We start from the raw sequence: 14,400 nt of genomic DNA, 5'->3' as shown, positions 1-14,400 counted from the left end.
TAAAAACAAGCTAAACAACTTTTCTGTCTGTATTTTCACTGTTTGAAAATAAATGGCAACCCTAAGCAGAATACTGCATTTCATTGAGCTTTTAAATTGTGTACTTCTCATACCCTAAAACTTAAGGTAAAACTGCACTTGCCTAGGTGAACAATAAAGTGTATACGTAGGAAGAGAACATACCGTGAATAGCTTTTATGTGGACTAGGCCTGTGTTCCCATGTACATGTCTGTGCTGTTTCTAAATTAGCAACACCAGTCCACAAAGAATGGTTGCACAGAGGCAAAGCAGCTGCAGTGTGGCACCTGCAAGGTTTTTCTTTGCGGGACGGCACAAATGATGTGGCAGCTAGTGGAGAAGATTCTGCTGGCAAGGGATAAAGAAGTGCTAATCCAGCATGCTAAAGATTTGGAAGGCAAGCGCTGGCATGTAGGAAATGGGCTTGTTTGAGGAGTTCAACTTTATTGGGTATGGGATAGCAGTTGGGAGATAGTAGTAATGCTGATGATGGGATTTTAGAAGACTAGATGTAGAAGGCTGGCATGCTAGAACTGGATGGAGACACCTGGGTTTAGATCAGTAGTTCTAACTGGCCCCACTCCCTCACTGGAAACGAAAACAGCTTTTTTGAATAAAGGGATGGTATGGCCTCTGGGTAGGCAGTTTGCCTTTCTAATCCATTTTGGGTTTGATGCCTTGAGGGAGCATCAGGATTGGTATGTGAAATTGTAGCACAGGCAGTAAATGGTCCTGGCAGCAACTACCCATGCTCTGTATCTGCCTGGTTTCCTTATACAAGCACAAGAAGCAAGAACACAGCACACACTCTCCAGTTCTTCTGTGGAATGATGAAACCTACACACAAGCAAATCCATTTTCTTTGCAGAATTCCAAGACGATACAGGGTAGTAGAGATTTGCCTCTTCGAAGTAACTTCCTCCTTTGCAGTAGTAACTTCCTACCTTGCTACTACTTTGTAGTAGTCAAAAGGGAGCCATTTGCCCTGGCTACGAAATGCTCAGAAATCCTGGGGCATGGAACTGGTTGCAATTGGATGACATGCTAAACATACCATGTAACTGGTGGACGCATACCTATGAAATCTAAATAGAATGCTTGTTAGCAGAAATATGCCAGGCTGCAATGTGATTCAAAGTAGCTATCATTTAAGAGTGGGGAAGAAGACAAGTAGAAGTAGAGCACTGAACCAAATGCAACAGTTCAGTTTCTATTGAATGCAAATAGAGGCCGGTGATGGTGGTATCTGATTATGTATAATGCACTGCAATTTAAGTTAATCTTTTGATTGGCTAGAAAGAAACTTCAAGCCTGAGTTGTTCAAGCTCTTATTTAGGCAGATGGGTTGGGGCAAAGCACCCTGTTTTAGGCAGGTCACAGCCAATTTTGTAAAAGCTTTTGCACATGCTTCCAATAAGTATATAACCTACTTAACCACTCCATAGAACTTGCATGGCATTTACATATTTTACAAAGGATGTTGCCCAGGTCATTTGGAAGACACGTCACTAAACAACTGCATCCGTCCAGCACTTCCATCATCTAGCAGAAAGGGTAGCATAGCACTTTTCTGTGGCTGCATTTGCACACTGTGCTAAACCATCAGTCTACTCTGAATGTGCAGGTGGTTCTTGCTCTGCTCCTTGAAAAGGCAACAAGCCACAATTCTGGCATCCAAACCCAGGAGCCACATTCTGAAGCCAAAGTTTGTTGGCTTTATCAATCATGGATGGCCTGAGCAACGCAAGAAACCTGGCCCCGGGACCTTGGTTTGATGCTCAGGCTAAGGGAAGACTGAAGCTAGAGCCATCTTTATGGTTTACTACGATATACAAACAGGGCCAATTTGATCCAACTAGTTTCATTTAACTCTAGAAAGTGAACTTGTCAAAAGTGGCAGCACTGGGGGTACCCTTTGGAGTAGACATACCGTACCTCTGTTTGGCTTCATCCCTTGTTAGATGTTAATTATAGCCTGCATTGCAGTGTGACAAATAGATCCAGAGGAGCCAACATGCCTCATAGATTCGACTGTGCCAAAGCACAGGTTTTAAGAAGGGCCTTTTGTTGCCCATCCATTTAAACAACCAGAGTGGTTGGGGCAACTCAGATGGGTGGGGTATAAGCAATAAAATTATTGTTGTTGTTGTTGTTGTTGTTGTTGTTGTTAATTATTTTATTTTATAGATGGCATGTGTCTGCCCACACATCTTTTTCTGTTTTAAGAAACATCACACCCATGTAGCTTTCAGCAATGCTACTTTAGCATTAAAGGGCTGGTGTTTTTAAAGGGAAGCCAGTGCTTTTTAAAAACAAAACAAAAAGAACCCTAGCAGCACACTCAAACAGCTCCCGGCAGTTTTCTGTAAACAGAAAGGCGAATGACTCTGACCAGATAAACATTAGTCAGTCTCAGATGCAGAGCTTGCCAGTCTTGAGCAAGTAACCTAAAAAGGCAGTCAGTTTTGTGAATGCTTGATGTGTGTAGCCTTTAAACCAAAAGAGGTAAGGAACACTGGATGAAAAGGCAGCTGAATAAGCTGCTGTGTCTGGCCTACCAAGTGGGTAGGTGGCAATTCTATATACGGACCCGTGTTCCCAAAAAGAAGGCAATCAGCCCTCTTCTGTTAGCTTCTGCCAACAAGCAGCCCAAATTGTTGCTAGATAAATGAGAGTTTGCCTGCCACACAGCTTTCTTCTTTTCATAATCCAAACTGAAGTGTGCCTGTTCATTTTTTTTCTTATTTTTTTGCTATTTTACAACCACCGGGGGCGCATCACATTTGTCGGGGATAAAAGTAATAAAGTTACCAACTTCCTTAACATTAAAATTCACCAAATTCCTTCATAAGCTCCCCTCCTTATACACAATTAAGATGGCTTCTTTCCTAATATACCTGAAAGCGAAGTCTTCTCTTCCCTGCTGCATATTTGAAGGTTTGACCAAGCTGTACTCGTAGGCTAAATTCTGCTGCTAGGTTTTTGAATCCTGTGTTAGTGTTCTAGCTGGGGTTTTTAAAAAATATATATATGCATAATTTCAACATATAAATGCCTCCAAGATGAATTATATTTGCCCCCCGCCTTTGTCCGGATGACGAAGGGTACACTTTGTATGGTTCAGCTACCCTTTCAATACTTGCAAATACCTGGTTGTACTTGTCCTACATGTTTGGTGCTGGCATATTGAAGTTACGGTGACTTACTCTGGAAGATCCACTAACAGACTGGGGGTGTGGTTTATTTCCCCTTTGGTATATTTCAGGCACGTCCAACAGGTAGATTGTGATCTACCGGTAGATCACTGGATGTCTGCCCTGCACCCCAAAAATATGGGGCTTTCCTCCTCCCTAAGAAAAGCTCAACAACTTTGACCTGAACCCCCCAAAACAGGGCTTTCCCTTTTTAACCTACATTGATTATCAGTTAGCTTCACCCTTGCAGCTGCCCCTTGGATTGGCTTCATGTTGGCAAGTTAAATCTCTAAAATGGGAGTGGAGAACCTTTGGCTCTCCAGATGTTGCTGAACTACAGCTCCCATCATCCCTGACCACTCTTGCTGGCGCTGATGGGAGTTGTAGTTCAGCAGCCTCTGGAGAGGCCAAAGGTGCTCAAAAATCACACAGCCTGGAAACCCAAGACTCTGGTTAGGTTCATATGGCGGTTCTTTTGCTATAGAGCCCTGGTAAGAGCAGCTCCAGAAATGAACAAAAGCACCACCAATATTTTTAGGCGCCTTGTGCCAGTTAGACGTGTTTGGTGCTGTAGACTCCTCCCTTGGCTCTTAATCTTGCCATTTTGCACGCCAGATGAAAGTTCTAGGATACTCTTGGCTTAAGAATAAAGGCTGTAGGAGGAGGCATGGTTTCCTGCATTGAACTTGTCCAGGCAGCTGCTGCTTTAGGGTGGGGATCAGCAACAGATCTCCAGCTCCCAACATGGAATGCCTGAACAGCAGTGCTCATGTAAGCCCATTTGTGCTCCGAAGCCTATTTTAGGTCAAACGAGATGCGATGTCAGCAGATAGGTGCTCTTCCAGTTTTTTTGTTTTTTTTGTTCAATGGAATACTGGCTTGGGTAGGTGCAAACCCTTCCCATGTCACTCCCTAGTTTGAAATTGCTCTGCCAAAGCAACTCGCCCCTGGAAACATACAGGTACCTATGGCCTGGGTTCCCCTCTGAGTCACAGAGCAGCTTTGTGGAGGTGCTGGCACATTGGAAAAGGCTGAATGGCTAGTAGATGCAGCATGGTTGCCATCAGACCTGTGGCCCCTGCTGCTGCTGAACTACTTTTAAAACCAAAAGATAAGATCGCTGATCTCCTGATCTAGTTGCATCCATGGAAACTAAAGGTTATATCCCAAGTAGCATTAAGCAACTCATTTAATCAGTACATGGATTTCTCCTTGCACAATGGATGCCTCCCCCCCCCCCCCGCGTGCCCCTTGAATGTGTTTTAGGAGTTCCCCACCATGACCACCCTTTGGAGCAGATTTGGGAAGTGTGTTGGGCCATGTGCAGAGGACTGAGAGGAGGGAAGTTGCATTGCATGAGCAGAAATTCTTGTACTGATGGGATGTGTTGGATATGCCCCGAGTCTTGCATTTAGCCCTTATGAGTGTGTTAACATACTCACACAGGTCACCGATTTAAACACACCAGCTGATGTTTGCTTAGGGCATTTAAAGTTTCCTCCCGTACTTACAGCAATGTGCTTTTCCCCGTGTTGTAGGTGGTCCGTAGCCGTCTGGAGAAGCAGGGAATTGCAGTCCACAACGTGAGGTTGAATGGCTCAGCCGCAAGCCACGTGCTCCATCAGGACAGCGGTCTGGGGTATAAAGATCTGGACCTCATTTTTGGTGTAGACTTGAAGAGTGAGGACGTCTTCCAGCTAGTGAAAGATGTAGTGATGGACTGTCTGTTGGACTTCCTCCCGGAAGGGGTAAACAAGGATAAGATCACTCCCATGACGCTAAAGGAGGCCTATGTGCAGAAGCTAGTGAAAGTGTGCAATGAAACAGACCGCTGGAGCCTTATTTCACTTTCAAACAACAGCGGGAAGAACGTGGAGCTCAAATTTGTAGACACTCTCCGGCGGCAGTTTGAGTTCAGTGTAGATTCCTTCCAGATAATATTGGACTCACTGTTGCTTTTTGGAGAGTGCTCAGAGAACCCGATGTCTGCAAACTTCCACCCGACAGTCACCGGGGAGAGCATGTACGGGGACTTTGAGGAAGCAATGGACCACCTGAGGAACCGGATCATTGCCACCAGGAATCCGGAGGAGATCAGAGGTGGTGGGCTTCTGAAGTACTGCAACCTCCTGGTGAGGGGATTTAAGCCCAAATCGGAAGTAGACATGAAGGCGCTACAGCGATACATGTGCTCCAGGTTTTTTATAGACTTTCCTGACATTGGGGAGCAGCAGCGGAAGCTGGAGTCTTACCTTCAGAGCCACTTTGTGGGGATGGAGAGCAAGCGGTACGATTGCCTGATGACCCTTCACAGGGTGGTGAATGAGAGTACGGTGTGCCTGATGGGACACGAGAGGAGGCAGACTCTGAACCTCATTGCCATGTTGGCTGTGAGGGTCCTGGCTGAGCAGAACATAATCCCGACTGTCACAAACGTGACCTGCTATTATCAGCCAGCCCCTTACGCCAGCGAAGTAAACGTAAACTACTATGTAACCCACATGCAGCCTCTGCTGCCTTGCAGTCACTCCTATCCAACTTGGCTTCCCTGCAACTAACCACTGACATTGCTCCAGTCCTTGTTCTCTGGGAAGCAGAGGCTGTACAATTCAGAAGAAAAATGGGTCTCTTGCTCAAAGTGTCTTCCTCCTACATAGGAACAAAGTCTGCTGTATATTGTGGGCAATTGTGCAGTGTTATGAGTAGTTACCAGAGATGTTTACAGTAAGAAAATGATTGAGTTTATGTATGAGGTGGATGGATAGGATTAGGTTAAGAAAGCAGAGCTGCACTACCTGAGATGCAAGCTGATTTTCTTTCTTTAGTACACGAAGCATTAAGGACTGTGCAGACTCTGTTTCTGAAGATATGCCAGAGTGGCCGATTCCTTTTAGGGGACCAAAGAAATCCTATTCAAGTGCCTGCAACCAAAAAAAAAAAAAAGAAAGAAAGAAAAAGAAAAAAAAAGAAAGGAAAAAAAAGCACTGTACCTTAATTTTTTTTGTAGGGGGTAGAACTCCCTGTTGGTAGTTCAGTTTGGGATGCCTGCGATGAATATTGGGGGAGTTTGGGGGTCGCTTGATCATTTCTGTTGAGGGAACCGAAGTGGGCCGGGGGCTTGTAAAAGGAGCCAGTGTACCATGGCTTGCTGCCCTGATGGACCAGCTGTATTTATTATCAGTCAGAGGAGAGCTGTGGGGTAGGGTGGGGGTGGGGCAAGAGAATGGGGTTGGATTCACAGCAGCAGATGTTTTGACAGATGATCATGAACACTAAAAGAATGGGAACCTGCCCCCAAAGTATTACTCTTACTCAATGTGCCGTGCCAAAAAACCCCTAAGATGTGACTTTCTGAAGGAAAGGATCTAGATTAGTGTTTGCTGTATCAGTAACATCAGGGGAACGAGCAGGTATGGGAGTTCAGCGTGATATTAAAATGGCTGGCTAACTTTTATTAGGAGTTTAAATGAGCTGCACACAGTGCGCCAACATGGGCAGAGAAGTCTGTTCATTTTAGTAGTTGCAGAGCTGAGGTTCAGTCTTGATCCAGATGCCCTGGTCCTCTTAATGAAGGGCAGCAGCTGCCAACATCATCCATAGGCTAAGAGGCTCTTGGTGTCTTGTTCAAATGCAGTAGGAAGAGTCAATACAGAGGCTGCCAGCTGTTGGACCACAATTCCCATTAGCTCCAGCTAGCATGGCTTATCGACTGAGTAGTGATGGGAGTTGGTCCAGAAACATCTAGAAAGCACCGTGTTGCCTACACCTGAAATACACAAGCTTTTGAAGTAGTTACTTGCACAGCACAATAGTTCTTTTTACTGACGTTTTTGGATTGCCTGCCAGTTCCTTGTGCAATGTGTCAGTTCAGGTTGTTGTTTTTATGCTTTTTTAGGAAGCTGAGGCAAAGATTGCTAGCTTTTTGGGTAGACCTGCTTTTTTTGAAAGGGCTACAAGAAGATGCTTCACGGTGTATCCTTGAAGGGCGACTGACTTACTAATCTGTTTCTTTGCAGTAAAGCTGTACCACATTTGGGCAGGCTGAAAAAAAAATGAAATAAAATATCATACTTGGATTGTGTCTAGGTAAAATTCTGCCTCTTCCTGGGAAACATGAGCTAGTCTGGCAAGACCAAGCTGGGCTGTTTGTTTGTTCTAAAAGTCTGCTGCCATGTTGTTTGCTTCTGTCTTGTCACGACTCTGACTGGCTGAGAAGGCACAATTGCTCATCTTTTAAGAGGTCCAATACTATGTAAGTGAAGAGTTCCCCTGAAAAATAAACGGCTCTCAAAGATATTTCCTTTATGTACAGTAAATCCTTCCATGCTCCAAGATGTGTGTGGCTGCAGGGTCTAATGTAAGGGGCTTCACCAGGTTATTCCTCTTTCACTTGAGGAAAGGGCTTCTTCTCGATTATCTCCTTTTTGACAGCTTTCAGTACTTCACATTTAAAAGGGGAGAAGTGGTTTCGCACTAAAGGAGCACAGCTGATTAGCAGCACTTTTTGGCAGAATTGTGAATGAGAAGCCTAAGTGATAGACCTGCCTCGTTTAAGCAAACGAACTTTCCTCTCCAATCCAAGGGCTTACTGGAGAAATTTAAAGAAAATTGCACTTTTTGTGGTGTGCGAATGCGTGGTGAAATTCTCACAAATGGCTGCATCAAACAAATGCTGTGATCCTGCTGTTTCTTTGTATGTGTGGGGGTATCTGAAAGATTCGAAGAGTGTAACACTTTGGCACTTCCAGTCTTGCGTTTGAATGTGTTCTGCAGCTATCGAACCTGTCATGCAGTAGGCCTGACGTAACTTGCTAGATTCTTTAGAATCTGTCACCATAAATAAATACAATGTATTGAACTCTCTTGGGTTATTCTTCTTACTTGATTGCACGACGGTGCCATGACCACTTGCCCCCCTTCTGCCCTTTGAGATGACTCGTCTGAAACAGGGCGGAATTGGGCAAAAAGAGGTCGTGAGCATTCCTGTCCCCTGAGTTGGCTTTCAAATTGCTACCCCATCTTCTGCCAAATACCTTCCCAGGCACTTCAAAAACAATGGCTGCACCTCACCAGTTGTATTACACCGGGACTGATGGCAGCCACCTTAACGAAGAAGGCAGAGAGTAATTACAAGCACTCAGTGCACATATAGGCCCCCCTTTTAACTAAAGTTGGTAGAATGAATGTTTCTACCTGTGCTCCATTAACTGCCAGGCATACTTCTTATAATGAAGGCTTGTTTAAGTCTGTTCCTGGAGTGAGTGACTGGTCAGGGGTGGAAGCAGAGTTTAAAGGAGCTTTTCCCCCAGCCTGGGTCCCCATGAAGGCTGTCAGACTCCAACTCCCATCAGCCTCTGAGAATAGAAGTTCTGCATCATCTGGAGGGCAACAAGCTGGAGAAAGTGGACTTAATTGTGGTGGGAGCAATTCATTGAGAAACCTTGATCCACGAGATGAAGGCCAAATGAGCTTGAGGCTAAGTGTGGCATAAGCAAGCCATTAAACTCAGCTGGATTTGGGAACCTTTGGCCCACCTAGTGGTGTTGAACTACAGCTCCCATCAGCCCCAGCAAGCATGGCTGATTGCCTGGGATTATGAGAGTTGTAGCTGAGCAATATCTGGTTCCCCACACCTGAGCTAGAAAACCCTCAACCTGGTGCCTGCTAGGTATTGTTTTATCTCCTGACTTCTATCAGCCCTAGATAGCATGGTCAGGAGTAGATGAGCATTGTCAAATACTGTAAGGAACCAGGTTAGGGAAAGCTGAGCTGGATTACAAGGGAAATAATGTTTCTTTGGCTGGAAAGTGCAGTCTAATATCAGAATTAGAGTGGGGTGGATACATGGGCTCAGGCAACGTCCAATTTAGCAACCTTCATGTACTGCCCTAGTTCTCTGTCAGCAATCAATGTGCAGCTCACTGGGAGAATTCAAGGCTTCCTTGTGTTAGGACACATTACCCTTATGCATAGTATGCCTTCAGTTTCTCCCTACCAAGTTTTTCTCTTTTGCTATTCCAGTTGCATGATCTTTCCTGTCCATTATTTTCTGCAGTTGGCAGTTGTCTCTTTTAATCTGACTAGAGCAGCACAAAACACCTGACCTGGTTGGCTTTTTCCATTGTTTAGCCTGATCTGTTTGAACAAAAGGATGCTGGTAGAAAACACTAGGTTTGATCTGAAAAGAGGCTTTCAAATTTTTTTTAGTGTCGGATCTTTTAAAAAAATGAAATAAAAAAATATATTTTCTCAGAAGGTGGTCTGTCATTTCTTGGATAAGCAGAATACAAAAATGCTAAAAGGCAGTGGTTTATCAATTCCTATAAGCTCATTACTGGCCTGTCAGTTTGTCTTAATCAAAGCTGAGACACTTCACTAGATCCCCAGAAAATATAATGGCAACTTATTTCAGAGAAGCAATGCTGTATTGTTTTTAACACTTGATTGGGAGCCACCCAGAGTGGCTGGGGAAACTCAGGCAGATGGGCAGGGTATAAATTATTATTATTATTATTATTGAGTTGATAGCACTGTTTTTAATACTTACTTGGGGAATGGGGAGTCAGATGAGATTTTTTTTAGACTTTCTGCTTTCAGTAGAGAGCCAGTGTAAGGTAGCACTTAGCTTTGGAGTAAGACCTGGAAGACCAGGGTTTGAATCCCCACTCGGCCATGGAGCTCTCTGGGAGACCTTCGGTCACTGTCTCAGCCTAACCTACCTCATAGGGTTATTGTGGGGATTAAATGAGGAGGGGGTGAACCATGTGTGCCACCTTAAGCTCCTTTGAGGGGAGAAGGTGGGATATAAATGCAATGAATACATAAGTCTTTTGGGGTAAAGTGCATCTTAAATAGGACTTTTGGACAAACACAACTTTGGATTTATCCACGCTTACCTATTGTCCTCTTTCCAGACTCAGGTCCACATTTCAAACTGTCAGAACACCCTTTTTTGCCCTCATGAAAACCTGTTCTTTAGCTCTCAATCAGAGCAAACAGCAATTTGGGTTTTCTGTGGGTTGCCATTTGCTCCATCGCAACATTAAAGAGTGGGGTTTGTGGGGAAAGCTCTGGATGGGAAAAACGGTGCTCATACGCAGAGCTTTAAAGCATGAACGCTGCATGGAAAGAGCAGAGGAAAAGTATGAATAAGCCCCATATTTTGCCCTTTGATATCTAGCAGCTCATTGCCTGCTGCTTTCCACTTGGAATTTCAGGACAGGGTTGGTATCACAACTGGCAATTCAGGGTTTCCCAGTATCTGCTTTCAGAAGTGGTTCATAAACAAATTTCTTGGGCCTGCCTGCTGTGAAACTATCTTCATGTGAGCCAGGATGTGGACTTGGAGCAGGAATAGCTGTGTTTGAGCTGGTTTACTTCATTGAAGCTTACCTTTGGACTTCTCAGCTCAGCCTACCACACAGGGGTGTTGTAGGAGTAAGATGCAAGGGCAAACCTTCCTTGGAGATTGGATGGCCATCTGTCATGGATGCTTTAGCTGGGATTCCTGCATTGCAGGCGGTTGGACTAAATGACCCTTGGGCCCCTTCCAGCTGTAAGATTCTATGATGTGTGTCACTCTGAGCTCCCTGGAAGAAAGGAGCATTGTCGTGCATTAACGTGCAATTGAATAATAGCGCTCTCTATTTTGCAGAAACATACCTATTTCCCCCTCTCAAAAGTCTCTGGGCTTGGCTGTTTGTTTTTCTAGGAATGTGGAATCTCTGAATCTTCAGATGTAGTTAGACTACAGCTCCCTTGGCTTGGCCATGCTGCCTGGAGCTACCAGGGGTTGGGAAACCACGAATATCTGGAGGACAAATGGACTGTCAGGAGAGAGATTAAACTACATTTATAATTTGTCTTTCTCATGAGGACTTCTGCTGATCTTACATGACACAGAGATGGGATCTGTCCCTGCCAAAATATAAAGCCCTGGGGATCTAAAGCTCCCTGGCTCTACCCTTTCTTGATGGGCACAGTAACAGCATAGCAGAAAATCCCTCCAGGGTGATATATTAGGCAGGGACACTGAGGACATGTTTCATAGGGAGGTTGGTCTGGAGCACTATGACATAGACAGCGTGACTTGGCCTGTGGCAGCAAAAAGGCTAGTTCTGCCCATACCTCTTGGCATTTTTGGATCACGAGTTCTGGCCTGGGAATGGCAGGTAGATTCCCAGTCGACCCCCACTACTCTGTAAGACTAAGCTCTTAATTGGAGGCTTGCTTTGACTCCGTATAAATCTAGCTCAGTTTTATTTACACTGAGAATGGGGAACCTGTAGCCCATCAAATGCTCCTGGACTACAACTCACGCCATCTTTTACCAGTGGCCATGTTGGCTGAGGCTGACGGGAAATGGAGTCCAGCAACTTCTAGAAGACCACAAGCTCCCCATCCCTGGTTTACATTGTCTGGCTGTGGTCTCCAGCGTTTCAGGCAGGGGTGTCTGTCTCTTTCACTGTCCTACCCCAGGCTGAACGCAGAACATTTCACAAGGAAAGCAGGTGTTCTGCCACTGAGCCACAGCCCGCCGTTCTGGGGTCCATGGGGACTGCATTTAGACTGAACAAGCTGGACCCATCTCGTAGTCACCCCCACCCATCACTTTGTGTGCCAGTAGGGTGAGAGAAGCAGTGTGGACTGGGCTGCAAGGACCAGATATACTCCAAACTCCAAACAAGGGCTCTCGTAACATGCTCTCAAGTGCTAGACTAGGCCGCTGTAATGCGCTCCCTTAAAGAGCTGAGGTGCTTCAGCCGGCACAGCATGTAGCTGGCAGGTTGCTCAAGGAGGCCTGGCATTCAGATCATGTTGCACCAGTTCTGTCCAGTGGTGTCGGTTGCCCAATCATTTTCAGGCTCGATGCAAAGTGCAACTTAATAAAGTGAGCAAAGGTTTCATACTACGGTAGTTAACAACACAGTTTTGTAAGGACCTAGTGTCCACAGAAGAAAAATAAATCATCATGCTTGGCAGAGAATCATAGATTTTTTGAGTTGAAAGGGACCCTGAGGATCATAGTCAAATAATTAGGGTTGCCATATGTCCTCCTTTCCTGGGACACGTTCTCTTTTTCATGCGTCCTAGCGATCCAAAGTTAAAAGTAGAAGTTGGCAAATGCGTCCTCTTTTTTTGCTCTTCAAAATATGTCAACCCACAGGTGACACATTTTCAGTTTTATTTTCCTCATCCATTTGAAAACAGCTATCCATGTTTAATCAATACATGTCAAGACAGCTTGTGCTATAGCAATTTAAACAACAACATTGCCAAGGAATCCAACCCACAAAGCTGCAGCAAATACAGCAGGCCATTCTGTGCTCATTGCATTGCCAGCTTTGCACTCTGGGTTCCAATAGGGAACCCACAGTTCTGTGCTAGGGCTGGCCAACCTGTGGCTCTCCTGTTGATGTTGGACTCCCAACTCCCATCCACCCCAGCTAGCACAGCCAATGGCCAGGGATGATGTGGGGGCTGTAGTTCAATGCTACCCGGAGGGAAACACTGGCCTCTGTTGACACCATTCCTTCTCACAATGCAGTCATGGCTGTTGCTGTCATGACGGGCGGAGAGGGTGGGGCACACGGGTGATCAGACAAGTCACATGTGATGCTCACTCGAAAGCCGTAGCTTGGGCCAGGTTTCCACTATCGATTCCCATGGGCCCCACGTGGGCGGAACGGCTGCGAGACAGATTGCAGCACCTCAAGCAGAGCCCGGTGCAGTGTAGGTAGAGCAGGTGCTGACGCCGTTCCTTTGAACAATGCAACCCCGCCACTGCTGCCATCATGCCAGTCTGTTATGCAGACAGGAGTGGAGAGGGTGGGACGCAACAAATGGCGATGAGACAAGTCACTGCCTCATGGACCCACACCCAGTGAGCAACAGCCCCATTGTGCTTGCCTGGTGTGTCATCCAGCTGCAATGCTTTAAAAGGACTTGCTCTTAAAACATTCACAAGGTGATTTTCAAATGTCAGGGCACCAGTGAAACCTGAGAGATGCACTTTCCTTGTTAAATAGATAGGCTTGTCCCAGCCAAATAGCTCCAGTCAGCAGTTAGATAAAATCTCATTATGTGTTTTCCTGCTTTGCTGAAATGTCTTTGTTATCTTATTAACGCTCATCATTTCTCTGCTTCCTTTGCAGAGTCTGGAACTTCTGAGGGCAAAACAATCCCATCTAAAATACCTTTTTGTGGGGGTGGGGTAGGGTGGATATTGAACCAATATTTTAATACCGCAATGACAAAAGCATGCAAACTCATGGGGAGGGGAGATCCTTTTTTTAATTAAAAAAAAATTCCCTAATTATTTCCCTACAGATGGGAAATTACCTCCACCCACAATTTTTGGAAAATCCAATGCTTGGCAAGGGACACTAGGGTGGCTATTTAAACATCAACCCAAAAAGGGCAAAGTTACAGATTTGCATTAAGAATGCATGTGCAAATTTATACAGACAGGTACAAATTTTGGGGAAAATTTTTTATAATTTAAATTGAAATACAATCCATGTCACAATAGCGAGGAAGACTGTCCCCAGGTGAGCTGCATGTGCCTGCTCTGTCTGCTGCCTAGGTGCTGTTAACTGTTGATTGGCAATTTTAAGTTCCCTCCCGCTCTCCTCCTTGTTAATACTCTTTGCCTTCAAATCAAACTTGGACCAGACAGCCTTTCAAATAGTGAACTCCTTCAAACAGAGCATGAGCGGGAAAGCTTTTTGGCCTAGCAGGCCAGATCTTTACCTATCCCTTTGATTCAACTTGGATGGGTGAGTGGGACAACCCACCTGTCAATCATCTGGTATCATAGGGAGTTTAAGTGATTGGCAGGTCGATGGTACTGCCCACTTGTTGCAGCTGGCCAGTGAGGGTGAGGTTAATGACTCCCCACCCAGCAGCTGATGAGTGCGGAGTTCAATCCTGCTTTGGGACTCCCCATCAGCCAATCCAACTGCTTCTCTACCTGCCCCATACCTGACGTCACATATGAAGTAAGGTATGGAGCAGGTGGATGTGGTTTGGAGGAAATGGCATAGTGAGCCAAATGAGGAGGCCTCACAGGCCAAATTTTGCCCCGGGCCCAGAGGTTCCCTACCCTTGAAACAGAGAACTGTCCTTTGACAACCCTTCAAATAAAGGACTGTCCTCTTTTTAGTAGGATATACAGCCATCTCAGGC

General features: G+C 45.3%; 1 protein-coding gene and 1 long non-coding RNA gene across 2 annotated transcripts in view; one reads left to right on the top strand and one right to left on the bottom strand.

The window, feature by feature from the left end:
• TENT5B (terminal nucleotidyltransferase 5B) overlaps window positions 1–8,071 on the top strand; it is a 16,107-nt gene extending 8,036 nt beyond the window's left edge. The window contains exon 2 of the mRNA XM_083627604.1: window positions 4,752–8,071. Coding sequence (XP_083483730.1) covers window positions 4,752–5,771 — 1,020 coding nt within the window. The 3' untranslated portion in view covers window positions 5,772–8,071. The remainder of the gene's footprint in view (window positions 1–4,751) is intronic.
• Window positions 7,471–14,400, bottom strand: LOC310769165. Its single transcript, XR_014551468.1, has 2 exons — window positions 8,351–14,400; window positions 7,471–8,316 (listed from the first exon to the last, which is right to left on the bottom strand). It is a non-coding gene; the product is annotated as an uncharacterized lncRNA (long non-coding RNA).

Source organism: Podarcis filfolensis, assembly GCF_964270895.1.
Source record: "Podarcis filfolensis genome assembly, chromosome: 8".
NCBI classification, from domain to species: Eukaryota; Metazoa; Chordata; class Lepidosauria; order Squamata; family Lacertidae; genus Podarcis; species Podarcis filfolensis.
Note: the sequence above shows the minus strand (reverse complement) of the source record. Positions and strands in the feature narration are given on the sequence as shown.